We start from the raw sequence: 15,233 nt of genomic DNA on the forward strand, positions 1-15,233 counted from the left end.
ACAACTTTGAAATTCTACGCAAACCTAAGATTTTCTTTTTATTATCTACTAGTTATTAAAGTACCCAAGCTTCCTGATGAAGGCAGGCTGGATGGCACTAAGGACCGCGGAGGCTTGGGAGAATTGTGAAAAGAAGAAATCCCAGCTCTGCCTGGAAGACTGCGTGTGAAAGAGCCCGACTCCTCCGGCGGCTCCAGGCCACGTTTTGCAGGCGGCCGCATCTGCCTCCCCTGTCTCTCTTACCTCCTTGATGTGAGGCACTATTTGTGGCCGGCGTGGTGGAAGGACACAGTGAGGTTCTCACCCCCGCCCCCCGCCCCCAGCTCCCATCCCCAGTTCCATCAAAGCGAACCCGGGCCAGCGCAAGGATCTCCGAGTTGCGAGTGTGCTGAGGCTGGGACTGTCACTCATTCTCCGATCAGCGCGTGAACGCATCTCGGCAGCGGCTGGCAGGAAACAATTCTGCAAAAATAATCGTACTCAGCCTGGCAATTGTCTGCCCCTAGGTCTGTTGCTCTGCCGCCGTCCACACTCGCTGCAAGGGGGGGCAGAGAATTTACCGCGGCAAGAACATCCCTCCCGGCCAGCAGATTACAATGCTGCAAACTAAGAATCTCATCTGGACTTTGTTTTTCCTGGGAACTGCAGGTACATTTTCAAAATTATTATTCTCAATTTGATTTGCTCATTGCCCCCTGCCCCCTCCTCGTCCCCGAGGAACGCTGTTATTTGGGGGTGGTTTTACGTGGAATGCTAAAGGTGTTCATTTTCCTTGAGCTGAGGAAGGAGCGCGTTGTCCTTGCAGCCCAGCCGAACCCCGCGCCCTCCCGGGCTGCCTGGACCGGGACAGCCTCCCCGCGCAGCGAGCGCCGGGCGCCCCTCCAGCGCGCCCGCCCTTCCCACTTTGTGTGCCCGCGGCGCTGGGAGCCGAACCGTCCGCTCCCGGGGACGCTGCGGTCGCGCCGGCGATGGGCAGCGCTCCATTCCCAAAAGCAGGCGGCGGATGCCATAGCTCGGTGGTGCAGCCGCACAGGCTCGGCTTCCGTGGGGAAGGGGTTTTCAGCCCCGGCTCCACGAAAAGTGAACAATAAGGCCGGGGCAGCCGCCCGCGATCGTTATTTCCCCGGGTCTAATAAAGTGGGACTCGCCGCCTTTGCCCCTACCCCCTTCCCTCCCCGCCCCGGAGAAATAACGGTTTGCAAAAATGGGGCGAAATGGGCAGAATCTCAGGGCTGTGTGGCCGTTGTTGCACCTCCCTGTCGATATGACGTTAGTTTTTCATTTGCCAAATTGCTGGTTAGTTGCAAAGCCTGCTCTCGGCCCAGAGCAAGGAGGGATGGGAGGGTCGAGCGCTGCGTTTTGACAGGAGGAAGTGCGGAGGGGCGGAGGGCGAGGAGGGCGTGATCGGGGCTGCCTGGTGTGTGTGTGCGCGCGTGTGTGTGCGCGCGTGTGCCTTCACACGCACCGCGAGCCCCGTGTTGCACGGTGCGAGAGAAGAATGGCAGGTAGCTTCTCGAAACACCTCGCCTCAGTCTCCTTTCTTTGGGCGAGGTTCCCGATCCTGGCAAAGTGCGAACAATAGGGAGCTGGGAGGAAGACAGTAGTGATGCTCCCGCGGGTGGAGGGGGCCGCGCCGCCGCCCAAAACACCTTGGCGGCCGGGAGGGAGGTGGTTTTTTGTTTTTGTTCCCCCCCCCCCCATTTGGGGTATTTCCATCCTAGATTCCCTGGAAGATTCTTCTGTGCGTGCCCACCCTCCCCTCCAGCTGCTCACTCCACCCCACCCCGCCTCACCCCACCCTGCCTCACTCCACCCCACCCCACCCCAAGATTTGCGTTTTGGAGCTGACGGACGGGAATAAAGGAGACGGGGCTGCAGAGTGCTGGGTGGGGTGGGCGGACATTCTGGGCTGGGGGGTCGGGGGGCGTGTGCTGGGAGAAGCTCCCGAGGAGAGCCGGACGGAGGGGTCTGTGTGTTGTGACCGCCGCTGCCAGGCGCCGCTGGAGTGCCCCTAGAGCGCCCGACCAGAGTGCTGGAGAGCTGGGAGCACCCAACGCACCCCCTCCCCGGGCGGCACGAGAGCCGCGCGCGGCCGCCGCCTCCAGCCAACTCGGGTCTCTTCTCCGGCGACCAATCAGAGCGAGGCTGGCTGGGCGGGAAGCTGCGAGAGGCTTTTTATTTCGGCGCGGGTGGCGGCCCGGGGCTGCCAGCACGGTCTCCCGGTGCGCCAGCCTAACGGTCTCGCTCACCGGCCCCCACCCAGGCCGGGAGGAACCCCGCCCTACGGCCGTCCCCCCGCCCGGCCCGCAGTTTCCGAGGAGATAACATGGAGTCGAGGTGGTCCCAGGCAGGTCTCCCGGCCCGACCCGCCCGTGCTCGCCCACTCGCGCCTCCTGCACGCCGGCTTGGACCATCCCTCCCGCTCCTCCGGCACACACGCGCGCGCGCGCGCACACACACACACACACACAGACACGGGTTCGCGCGTGCACGCCGAGCCGTCTGGGCCGGAGCGTGTGGTCCGGGAGGGCGCAGAGGCTGGGCGCACCGACGCGCGTGCGCTGACCGGCGCGCCTCGGGCCGGGGGCGACGCCGGGGGCGGGGCTTTGGCCGGGGGGCGAGCCTCCAGACTGGGGGCCATCCCCGGCTGACCCCTGGTTCTGTGCCCACTGCCGGCTGGCCAGGGGCGCCCTGGCAGGTCTTCGCACGTCGTGTCGGTAGGTCTCCGGCGCGCGATTGATTTCCCCGCACCGCACGAGTATGTTTGTGTGATTCTGGGGCCTTCTGTCCCCTAGGTGGGGGCATGACCATACAGACCTGATCTTTGAGGGGCTCTGGGGGATCGCTCAGCTGTCCTTTCCAACCCCGTGATGGGTGTAGCTCTTGGTGTTGGGATTCCCTAGGGAGTTATAGCAGGTACACGCCCAGGGAATCCCAGATTGGATGTTCTTGGCTGCCAAGGTATGGGTGGCTTTCTGACCAGTGTTTGGAAGGAAAGCATCCTCTTTCGGGGGCCCTAGTAACGTGAGGATGGGGAAAAGGCAGAACCAACGAGAAACACATGCAGGGTTGCTTAACAAAAGAAAGAAGTTGAGCGGTTTTCCAAAGAGAAATAATTTTCTATTAAAGTATTGTTTTCACCATTTTAAAAAACAATGTAGAGTTCAAGTCACAGGGTCAGGACGGAAACAAAAATGACAGCGCAGTCTTGCCCTCTCTCCCTCTTTCTCTCCCACCCACATATACATACATACACGTTTTACTGCCGTTTTGGTTTTTTGCCTCCAATATTCTAGCATCTCCAGGGACAATGGTAGTTAAGTTACTGCAAGACTGGGAACACATGAAAATTTAAATGTATGGTGTGTTCATCTTAATATACCAAAGGAATCGTGTCCGCTGCCGCTCAGTCATTTTGGTATCTTCTGCTCCTTAGTAATAAAGTGAAAGGCTGTGGAATTACAAATTTGAGTTTATCATGATGTCAGTTTTAGGGGTTTTGTGGAAAAATTGATTGAATGATCTGGAATGGTTGTTAAGTCATATTTATTTGATAATTTTTGCAATTCTCTGCCAACTTGGTAGACTCAGGGAGTGATCAGGACTGGTTTTCTAATAAGTTGCACCAGATTAAGAACAAAGAGCACCTTTGCTACCCAAAAGCTAGCTTGCGTATATATATAGTACATATTGATATCACTCTCTAAATGAATTAAGATATGTTTCAGCGGAATTTGCTGTCAATACAGTTACGGTGAGCTAAAATTTTTTTTTTATTGGTTTTCATTTTAAGATCAGTAATGTATGTTTCTGAACAAAGTTTAATGGAATAGAGCTGCTCTGTGCTTAGTCTGTCAGCTGTGTCACTCTTTGCCACCCGAAGGACTGTAGCTCGCCAGGCTCCTCTGTCCATGGCATTTCGCAGACCATGGCATTTCGCAAGCCCACTGGAGTGAGCTGCCATTTCCTTCTCCAGGGAATCTTGCTGACCCATGAATTGAACCCTCATCTCTTGCACTGGCAGGCAGATTCTTCACTCCTGAGCCACCAGGGAATCCCATAGTCTAACACTTACTGTTTTTTAGAGTCAGTTTTTCATCAAGAAGCTTCCCCTGTCTTCCCCTGACAGATTAAACTTGATGACTTCTTTCCAGATACCTTTACCCAGAATCTTTTTTTTTTTTTTGAAAATAATGTTAAAATAGCAGAAAATAGCAGGACACATGCTTGTTCCATAAGGTGGTTCATCGAAGTCTCTATAATTGATTAAGCTATGGGTTTGTGGATTTAAATGGTGATTGTTTCTTGAGTTTGATAGTTCAAGAATTAAAGTAGTAATTGTTTGCAAAAAAATTCATGGTGTGGATGTGCTTTTTTCAAGGACTGTAGGTGCTTAGTCAAAGCAGCAATAAGAGAGAAAAAAAAACCCCACAATTTTGAGAGTTTTGCATAGCACTTTTCTTTGGAATACATTTATCATTAATTAGCTTCCTCAGATAAGTAATATGTCATTTAATGTAAGTGATCTATATCTGTTTTTTTTTTTTTGTCACAGGGAACATCCTAATTGCCTTTCAAAATAAATAGCACCATTTGTCATTCAAATACTAATCTTTTGACATGACAGATGTTTTTGTTTGCTGCAGAACCTAGTTTTGTAAATTACAGACAGTATCTTGTAAACTTCACACTGCTTGAAATAGGGACTTCAGAATTTCTGATCCAAGCAGTGAGTCTTTTAAGGTGACAAAGCCTCTATTTAATATTAGTTTGATGAATTCCCCACGTTTACGTCTTCACAGTTGAAGAACTGGGGCTGCTTCCCAGACTGAAAGGGATTTCAGTGCTGATGATAGACCTCCAAAGATATTTTACAGACAGTCCTTCCTGTCTTGGTGAAAAATAAGTGGTTGACTACCTGTTGCTAATGAACAGTTTGAACTTTCCCTGCTGCTCTTGGTTCTGCAGGGCTGGAGAGCAGAACCAGTCAGCAGGGAGAGGAGAGAAGAGGTTGGCACCTGCCCTGGTCAGTCTTCTGGGAACAGTCGCTCTGGCAGGAGACAAAGGCATTTTTAAAAGGCTCTCCTGTGCTACTTAAGTATTGAGCTTTTGAGCACACACGTCTTATGCTGTCGATATAAATATTTTAATGTAAATTCCATAATTGATAATTCTTCAGTTTAGGTATTATTAGATAATCCTTCAGTTCGCCTAACACTATATAGGCTAAGAAACTTCTGGAATGTTAAAAGAAGGGGCAGGAAATTATACATAGCACTTTTTTCCAATCTTAACAATGAATTACAAATTAAACCACATTGAAAAGGTGACTCAGCAGGCCATATAATGATAACGGCTGTTTGAGGTGTGAATCAAGAAGGCAAAGTTAAGATTCCTTTAATTAAAAAGGAAGAAACAATACAATTCAAGAGAAGGATTTTGTACATCTCTTAAAATACTCAGTGAGGCTTTGAGCAGTATTGTCAGAGTTGGCCTCTTAGGAAGAGTGAATAGCCAAGGACCTCTCCGAGTCTTGATGAATAGGTCTCTGTGAGATCCAGAGTTTCTCCTATGAGAAGGCCGGGTAGTGAACCTCCCATCAGCAATCCAGGCAGATGCACTTAACCACTGTGGAGTGGCACAGCGCAGAAGACCATCTGAGGGCCAGAGGCGTGTCGACTCTCGCCCTTTTTGTTATTGCATCTTAGTGCCACGCTGAAAACCATTTGCTAATGTACAGGGATGTAAATTATTTGGCGTTGCCAGTGGTGCCATTATGCCCTTTGATTTCACCGTGTTGAAACGCCGTCTCTTGGCTGAAGATCCTCATTAGAGCACTGCCTTTTGATGTTGGTGTGGGTGCCAATGGCGGCCTTTCAGGCACGTTCAGTACACTACCCTTGAAATGCTGTTAGGCCATGTCTACATGCAGCCACTGAGTTCACTGTTTTCAGTTAGGCACACTTTTTCCTTCCTGCAGAATTAATTTAACTTCCAAGCAATCACTCAAAGAGGACTGTGCTAGAAGAACAAAACATTTGGTCTGTCTTGTGTACTTGAGTGTGTGTGTGTGTTAAAGGTTTTAATGAACCTGTTAGGCATTCTGTTTCTCCAGATATATGTAGATACGATTGTAGATATGACTTCAGTTCAAAGATTGCTTCACTGGTGGGACTTGACAGGCTTTTGTCTAACCTGTGTTCCACTGGATGTGCTCACTGAGTACGTTTTGATTTGTAGCTGCAAACCCTGGCAACATCTGGCCCTGTTTTCCATTCTGTACCATTCCTGAGAGATCAGATTACCTCACCATTTAGGAATATTCATAGTGGTGTCACGCCAGTAGGGATTGGGTTACAATAGGTATTCTCTTAAATAGTTCATCAAATATGTTTATTGAGTGCCAGCTTTTTATCATCAGCTCTGTGGCAAATTACAAAGCACTGTGATGACCTAATTTCTGCTGTCAAGGAACCCTGCGAGTGGGAGAGCCTAGAGATTAAGCGTGGCCGGTGGCCCTCGGGTGACACCCCAGGCACATGGATCCTTTATTAGTTGTCTGATCCCAGGTGACTCAATTCAGTTCTCTAAGTTTGTTTCCTCTTTTGTGAGGTAGGAAAATTAGCAATACCTCTTTGTTAGAGACTTGTGAATATTTCAGAATGCACATGAGCTGTGCTTATTAAAGAGAAAGAGGGGTGTATATGGACCTAGGAGAAAACTTATTCAGACATCGTGCTCTCTTTTTAGATAGACTTGAAAAAAGGATGTTAAAGTGCTGTATTTCACTGATTAGAACTAGAATTTTAAAAATCTTGTTTTAAATATGCCTGCCATGTTGTTGGTTATGAATACTTCAGAGAGAAAGGGGTCTTAGGAGGTTGAAAGTTGTTAGCAAAAGGATTCTGGGTTTCATGGAGCCGAAAAGTCTGTGATTTTGAAGGCAATTCAGAACTCTCTTGCTTTTGATTGTGAGCACAGGTCACCAGAGCCACATCGCCCCCTGAGCCTTGGAAGGAACCCATGTAGCTAAGGAGCCCATGAAAACATCTGACTTGCCGTAGCAACTGTGTTGGCCTGCTTGGGCCCACTCGCCTGAGAATACAAACTAATTGTTCCAGTGTGTACCTTTACCTTGTAAAGGTTGTTTGTGTAGTGCTTTGAAGATGAGAACCATGTATCGAAATCAAAGTTATTTTTGAAAGGAAAAAGCTATTTGACCTATATTTTATAGACTGTCTATAGTGAGAACTGAGGTGATTAAATATGTCTCACTGCAGATATTTTTATAAATTACAAACTGGAATAAAAATAATTGCTCTTATTATTCAGATGAGTCAAACATAAGTGCCCTATTGGGGAGGCTGGAAGAGGTTTGCCAACTAAAGGCATAGGATACTGGAGAAGAGACTGATGGTTTTGTTGTAGCCATCAAAGGGGATAAACTGGATATGTAATCCTAATTGGTGTATCTTATTTATCATCTGTATACAATTCACAGATGTTTTGATCATTATGTCTTTTAATCTTCATATCTTTTATTTGGTAAATATTAATCAAGTAGGTACTGGGTGCTGGGTGCTAGGAAGGCAGTGGTCAACATCATCCCTCTATAGAGCTTCTAGTCTCAGAGTGTGGAGGAATATAGACATTAACAAAGAAATTCACACGCGTCTTTATAGTTACATATTCTGATTAAAAAGTAAGAAAAGGAGCAGGGTGCTATGAGATATTATCAGGGGGAAATCCATCTTTGGGTAGTTGGAGAGGTAAACAGATAACTTTAAAAACCTCTCTGTGAAGCAGGAAGGACAGATGCTCCTCTTAGTTGGAGGCATGGCTGATTGACTGCTTAACAAATCTTGGTTGAATCACAACAGACATTCCTGACTTTCTCAATTCAGCGAACTTTCCTGAAACCTTGTGATGGTCAAATAGTTTCAGGAATTGTGCTGGGTTTCAGTTATGAAGTCCAATAAGGCGTGTCTCTGCTTCTGGAGCTTACCATCCAGTGTGGGGGAGACAGCCTGTACTTATAAATATAGACATGAATTAAATACCATTGGAGCACAAGGAAGGAAGCAATTAATTTGGCTTGGGGCTCCCTTGAGGTGGGTAAGGGGCATCAGTTTGCCTTCAGTGGATGGAGAAGGAAGAAGAGGTGATTCAGCAGAACCAACGCATAGAGACGTGGATATATACAGTCATATCTGGGGAACAGTGTGGGGTGCTTGGGGAGAAGTGGCTAGAGATGAGGAGGAAAAACAATTCTCAGGGCCAGATTGTGTTAGGTCTTGAAACAGAAACTGAGGCTAGGAGAGGAAGTGATTTACTCACGTGAAGCTCGGACTGTAACTTACTTTCTCTGACTGTATTTCATCCTTTTCTAAGATTAGGATAATTTGAATACATATAGGATCAGCCAGGCCTCCCGGGTGGCTCAGTGGTAACGAATGTGCCTGTAGGGCAGGAGATACTGAAGACAAGGGTTCGATCCCTGAGTTGGGAAGAACCCCTGGAGTAGGAAATAACAACCCACTCTGGTATTCTTGCCTGGAGAATCCTGTGGACAGAGGAGCCTGGCGGGCTACAGTCCACGGGGTCGAAAGAGTCAAACACGACTGAGGTGACTTAGCACAGCATCAGAGTACATGCCAAGCAAAGGTGACTTGCTTGGCTTCTGGATCTGATGGAAATAGGGGGGAGTGGTAGGCAGTATTAAGAGCTTTGGAGTCTGACAGGTCTAGGTCAAAGTCACTGTCACTGACATTCCACAAGTTGCTGCATTTCTGAGCTCGCCCCCTCTCTGTAAAATGGGAAAAGTGACACCTGCATTATGGGTTTTGGTGAACTTAAATAATTCACATATGTAAAATCGATAATATCTTACACATATGTAAGATAGATACTGAAAGCTGAGCTCTGAAGAATTGATGCTTTTGAACTGTGGTGTTGGAGAAAACTCTTGAGAGTCCCTTGGACTGCAAGGAGATCAAACCAAATGCTAAAGGAAACCAGTCCTGATTATTCATTGGAAGGACTGATGCTGAAGTTGAAGCTCCAATACTTTGGCCACCTGATGGAAAGAACTGACTCATTGGAAAAGACCCTGATGCTGGGAAAGATTGAAGGCAGGAGGAGAAGGGGATGACAGAGGATGAGATGGTTGGATGGCATCACCGACTTGATGGGCATGAATCTGAGCAAGCTGTGGGAGTTGGTGATGGACAGGGAAGCCTGGCATGCTGCAGTCTGTGCTGCAAAGAGTTGGACATAACTGAGCGACTGAACTGAATGGAACTCAGTATCTGGTTTTAAAGTTCATTCTCCTTGGAGGTTTTGTTTCAAATGGTTATTAAACAGGTGTGAATGGGATGTGCAGAGTTTGTGCTGGAAGCCAAGGGGAAAAACAAAATACATTTAAGTGTATTATATTGGTCCTGCAGAGGCTTTCAGATGGCTGGGGCAAAAACAGTTACTTAGTTCAGATGCTAGGAAATCCTGAAAGATACTGTGTGAGTAAGTGCCTAGAGAGAAGGAGGCAGGCAATAACTGTGAGAATTATTCAGAAAGCCAAAAGTCATCTTAGTCGGTTTTCACGTCTGGAAAAAGGTGTGGCAGAGCTGCTGATCTCAAGCTCCGGGATGCAGGATAAATAAGAGGAAGGGCCAGTTCTCTGTTGGAGGAGACGCTTCTAGCTGGAGGATCCTTAGTATTGAGGAGCAATGACAGCAGACTGGATATTGGGACAGGTCTTATTAAAATCTTAAATGCGAAACAAAGGAAGGGGTGCTACTGGGGATGTAAGAAAAATCATTTTTTGTAAATATTTAAGGGGATAGTCAGCTGCTGCTGCTGCTAAGTTGCTTCAGTCGTGTCCGACTCTTAGCGACCCCATGGACTGCAGCCTACCAGGCTCCTCTGTCCATGGGATTTTCCAGGCAAGAGTACTGGAGTTGGGTGCCATTGCCTTCTCCGTATAGTCAGCTACAGCAATGGAATATCTGCTGTGTTAGGCTCTGCATTTGATGCCAGTTGTGAATTAGCAGAGAAGTAAATAGGGCCTAATTGGTCAGGATCATTGCAATCCTTAAAGGAAGTTTTGGTTTCATGTGGCAAGCACTGTAGGGGCTGGACAAAATTGTGAGTTGGTGAAAGGATTTTTTGCTGCATTATAAAAAGTCAGCTAGATGATGGAGAACTTAAGAGACTGGGAAATGGGAGATCCAGTTAAAGCTGCTTTGAAGGCCTGTGAAGTGCAGTGAAAGTCTTTTGTTTTAAGAGTAGGAAGATGTGAATGTGAAGAAAGGGAACAGTTGGGCTTAGATTTAAAAGATTTGGGTTCAGCGTTTGGCTTTGTTATCAACTAGTCTAGTTAATCTGTGAAAGTTGCTTAATATCTTCAAACTGTAATTTCCTCATTTGAATAGGAAAATCAAATCAAATAATATATGTGAAATTCACCACAAACCAAAATACTTAACTATACCTTTTATTAATAGACACACAGCTGAAACGTCTTACAAAAATCAAATTCTGTGTATCAGAGCTGCTTGTTAAAGAAATACAACTGTGATATATCAAGATTTTATAAAGCAGATAATCTTGGAAAGATACACTTGTGGTAACTTTGGGTAAGAATGAAAAGGAGATCACAAATCAGCCAGAAGAGGAAATGATAGGTCCAGAATGGCCGCAGACTGAGAGAGAAAAACATTTATGCTGTAAACCCAAAGTAATGCAGTGATCATGGCACTGTCAGCCTGATAGGGAACTGGGAAGAAGGGCTTACCTTGGAGCAAGAATGGATACCCTCAGGTTTATGCACATTAGGTTTTAGAAAAAATCTGGGCATCCGTGTGTCTTAACTTGTAGGTCAGTATTTTTCAACCATGGGTGGTGGAATCTATTCAGTTGACTTCTACTAGTGTTAAAGGAAGGAAGGGGAAAAAAGGGAGAAAGAAGAAATAGAATAAAATAGAAAGAGAGTATATCTTATGTAGTAAGGGTAGATATTGTTTTGTGAAACTTCTGTTGATCTGGTTGTGATGGAAAACATATATCGTGTTATGACTCAGGTCAAAAGAGTTAGAAAGCTAATGTCATAGATGGAAGAATATAGGACTAGAGAGAAGGGAAAACTGCCTGTAGTGCAGAGAAGGGATAGGGAGGAGATTTAATGGGTGGGGGGAGAGGGAGAAGCAATATCAGTGACAATACTTACTGAGCATTGCCGCAGTCTGTTAGCTGCAGATGTAAAACAAAACCCCAAACCTCTCAAGTACAATTCCTTGACAGTAAGAGAGCTTACTGTCTAGTGGAGAATGAAAAGACGGCTGGGAATACCAGGTAGCGTTTAAAGCCAGTACGTGGCTCAGGTTGTCGAGGCAGGATAAAGATTGCCCGTGTACCAGGGGAGATGGGAAAACTCTTCACAGTGTAAATGAGAGCTGAGAGACTTTTAAAGGAAGGATTTAGCATGGATGAGGTATGTTACTGTTGCATGTTTGGGTGGAAGCTTGGAGGTAACCCAGCTAAGGAGATCAAGAAGACAGAGTCGTCGTAGTCCATATTTTGATCCTTTTTCAGTGGAGGGAAAACACTGTGAATTATGACTGGTACCTTGTGGAGTCTTTATCACACCTGGAGTATTTATGCTGTTGTATTTATGTAGCATCTATAATGGTACTTGTCCATAATTTATGAAGTGATAGTGAACAAATAAAGGGGACCAGAGCCTCGCAAGTATGAATGCCTGGGTTAGAGAAGGATCATAATGTTAAGTAGAAGAGTTGGAAGGCAAATGGAATTTATAAGCATAATCTGTTTTGTTTTAGAAATCTTTTTCACTTTTTAAGACTGAAAGAAGATTATTTTTATACAACCTGAGCTTTCTCTAATGAGCTTTATGTTCCAATTGCAAAACAAGAAGTGCAATAAAAAAGAGGACAGAGGTGCTTATTGTGGTTAAGAGAATAAGGAAGATGAGACTCAAGGAGAATCTTTGGATTTGGAGGAGAATGGAAACGTCAGAGTGATTTCAGTCGGAGAGTGAAATTCAAGTGTTTAGAGTCAAAGGTGGAGGAAGAACTGATACCTTAAGACACTTGGCCAAAAGGAAGGGAAGAAAAGGTTGTTGGGAAGGCTTCAAGCTCAGGGCCATCTGGCACTACCCGCACACCAAGGGAAAGAGCCAAGAGAGACTGGTAGGAACACGCACATACCTTTTTTAAAATTTCTAAACATTTTTATTATTGCCAAAGAAATCCCATACCCATTAGTTTTCATGCAAAATCTTCTAAAATCCGTCCTGCCCGTCACATTTTAGATGCATTGCGTTTATCAGATCAGCAGAGGAGCAGCTGGAAATGGCTGAGATTGACCACTTTTCCAGTGTTTGTTTATATTTCATCTCCCAAGTGTCTATTCTGTCCACAGTAGATACTGCCACTCACCAATCAAGCTGTGGTTGCCATTTGATAATTCTATTCAGGACACAAATGGAAATCTTAAAGACCTGCTGTTGTATGCATGAGAAGATCTAAGTTCAGTGCAGGCACTTTGATTTAAATTGATATTATAAATTACCTTCCTTTCTTAATTGACTGTTTTTGGTGTTCTATAGGCAATGCATACTGTAGGGGGTGCCCCATGGATCTTTTATATCACACTTGATTTTGAAAGGTGGCTTTCCTGCTGTCCATGACCTTGAGCCAATAATTGAATCTCTCCGAAAACTCAGTTTATTTATCTGTGAGACAGGGATAATAATACCTACCTAAAAGGGTTATTGTGAAGATAAAATGAGGTAATTCATACAACTGTCTGACACATAGTAAACTCAGCCATTTTTTCCCATTTCCTTTCTTTCTGCTAAAGTTCACAGTGAAGGGGTGCACAATGAGTATTGGATTTAAGTACTGATTATAATTAGAGTCACATTTTCTTCCATTTATTTTTCATTCTCTGAGAGTTCAGAGTTGAACTCACCATTGAGTTGCGACTGAGTTAGAAATGCCACAGCGGATTGCTTAGCTGTTTTATCTTTAGTGAAAGTAAAGTGGTCTTGATTTTGAGAAAAGTAGAAGTTTATAGAGGAAATGAGTTCATAGAGAATCTTCTTTCTATTTGCATAGAGTTAAAATTAAACTTGTCAATGGTGGAGGCTTCAGTTCAGTTGCTCGGCCGTGTCCGACTCTTTGCAACCCCATGGACTGCAGCACGACAGGCTTCCCTGTCCGTCGCTAACTCCCGGAGCTTACTAAAACTCATGTCCATCAAGTTGGTGATGCCATCCAACCATCTCATCCTCTGTTGTCCCCTTCTCTTCCTGCCTTCAGTCTTTCCCAGCACCAGGGTGTATTTAAGTAATGACTGCTGATAAAGACCCTGTTAGCAGCACTTCCTTAATATGGAAGTCATTTTTCTGGCAACCTTTCTTTTTTGGAGCGTGAAGAATGAAAAATTAAGGGAAAGAGTGAAGAAGTGAAGGAATGAAGCCTTTGGATAGCCTAAATAGATAACCCCCAAGTCCATGGCCTGAATTGTATGCATTTCCTTTGCAGTTTTAGTTGCTCAGTCGTGTCCGACTCTTTGCGACCCCGTGGACTGTAGCCTGCCAGGCTCCTCTGTCCGTGGGACTTGATTCGTTAGACATTAAATAAAGACATTAGACCTTTATTCAGAAAGAGCTCATATATTCTTAATTAATTTCGACACTGTACCACATTTATAAAGGCTCCTATATTCAGATTAGCATCAAGGAAACATGACTGCTAGGTACAGGTACACTGATGGGAAGAAGATGCAGTAACTTGAATGGATGGGACAATTCTGAGACTCAAACTCAAGAACATAGAAAGCATGTCAATCACAGCCATAGTATTTGGTTAAAAAAAAAAAAAAAGCCCTATGCATCACAGATGCTAAGGGTCTCTAAAACAGTGCAGTATAAATAATGCCTATTCATAACTAAACCTCATTTTCAAGCAGCAGGCAACAATTATACCGATTCAGTTATTGAACATATGTCTTTTGTGTTCAGCTCTGTGCTAGGTGCTAAAGGAGCTATGATTTTTTTCCCATATAGTTGAGAAATAAAGCAAACATAAACGTAGGTACCATTATCTATGAAAGAGGTAATGTAATTAGTGTTAGTCATCTGGAAAATTGACTCGAGACATTCTAATCCCCAAGGATTTAGGACAAAGATTTCATATTTCATTCTTGTAAAGTGACTTTGTTATACTATATAGCTTCTCAGCTTGGCTTGAAGCCCACAGTTATTTACCACTAAGATAAAGTGGGTCAGCTTGTTTCCCTTTTCTCTGCTAAGTTATACTAAATATATCTTCAGATTAAAGATCCTAACTAGTCAAGCAATTGCAATTACTTGGTTGTCACTCCTGTCTTCTTTCCTGAATTTAATGTTTGCCTTTGGCAAATTGAAATGTCCACATTTAAAACGTTAAATAATTTTATGACTTGAAACAAAAAGCATTCGTCCCCAGTCCCAACTCTTTCTACTCCGTCTTACCCCTCCTTAACCCTCCAACCTTTGATTTTGACTCCTCTGAAACAGCCACTTTCTACTCATTTACCTGTTTCCACATTTTTATCTCCATATTTATACTTTCTTAATTCCCAGTTTAATTGGAAGGACTGATGCTGAGGCTGAAACTCCAATACTTTGGTCACCTCATGCGAAGAGTTGACTCATTGGTAAAGCCGCTGATGCTGGGAGGGATTGGGGGCAGGAGGAGAAGGGGACGACAGAGGATGAGATGGCTGGATGGCATCACCGACTCGATGGACATGAGTTTGAGTGAACTCTGGGAGTTGGTGATGGACAGGGAGATCTGGCGTGCTGCGATTCACGGGGTCGCAAAGAGTCGGACACAACTGAGCAACTGAACTGAACTGAATTTCCAGTTTTAGGTATTATTTACTGACTTTTTCCTATGGGAGTTTACTACTCTTACACACTTCCCACTCCCTCCTACATTACCGTGGACTCCCAATATTGCCATTTTTCGATTTTTTGTTAAATCGGTATTTAATGTTTACATTATCATGACCATATAAATATTATTCACAGCTGAGCCTTTATCAGTGCTATGACCTTGTTACCTTTCTTTTATAGTTTTCTGGATTTTTTTGAGTGTATTATGGCTTCAGTTTTTTTAGCTTAGTTTTCTACATACCTATCACTAATTCATGGTTAAGTTCTCAGA

At 45.0% G+C, this 15,233-nt stretch overlaps 1 protein-coding gene across 20 annotated transcripts in view; it reads left to right on the forward strand.

Moving 5' to 3' along the window:
* The first annotated feature begins 405 nt into the window (after window positions 1-405).
* NCAM1 (neural cell adhesion molecule 1) overlaps window positions 406-15,233 on the forward strand; it is a 367,664-nt gene continuing 352,836 nt past the window's right edge. For all 20 annotated transcript variants that reach the window (XM_060399278.1, XM_042232922.1, XM_060399283.1 and 17 more), the window contains exon 1: window positions 406-648. Coding sequence is in view for 19 of the 20 variants with exons in the window: in XM_042232922.1 (XP_042088856.1) it covers window positions 597-648 (52 nt within the window). In the remaining variant the exon portion in view is untranslated. The remainder of the gene's footprint in view (window positions 649-15,233) is intronic.

The sequence above is a fragment of the Ovis aries genome, chromosome 15 (genome assembly GCF_016772045.2).
Source record: "Ovis aries strain OAR_USU_Benz2616 breed Rambouillet chromosome 15, ARS-UI_Ramb_v3.0, whole genome shotgun sequence".
Taxonomy (NCBI): domain Eukaryota; kingdom Metazoa; phylum Chordata; class Mammalia; order Artiodactyla; family Bovidae; genus Ovis; species Ovis aries.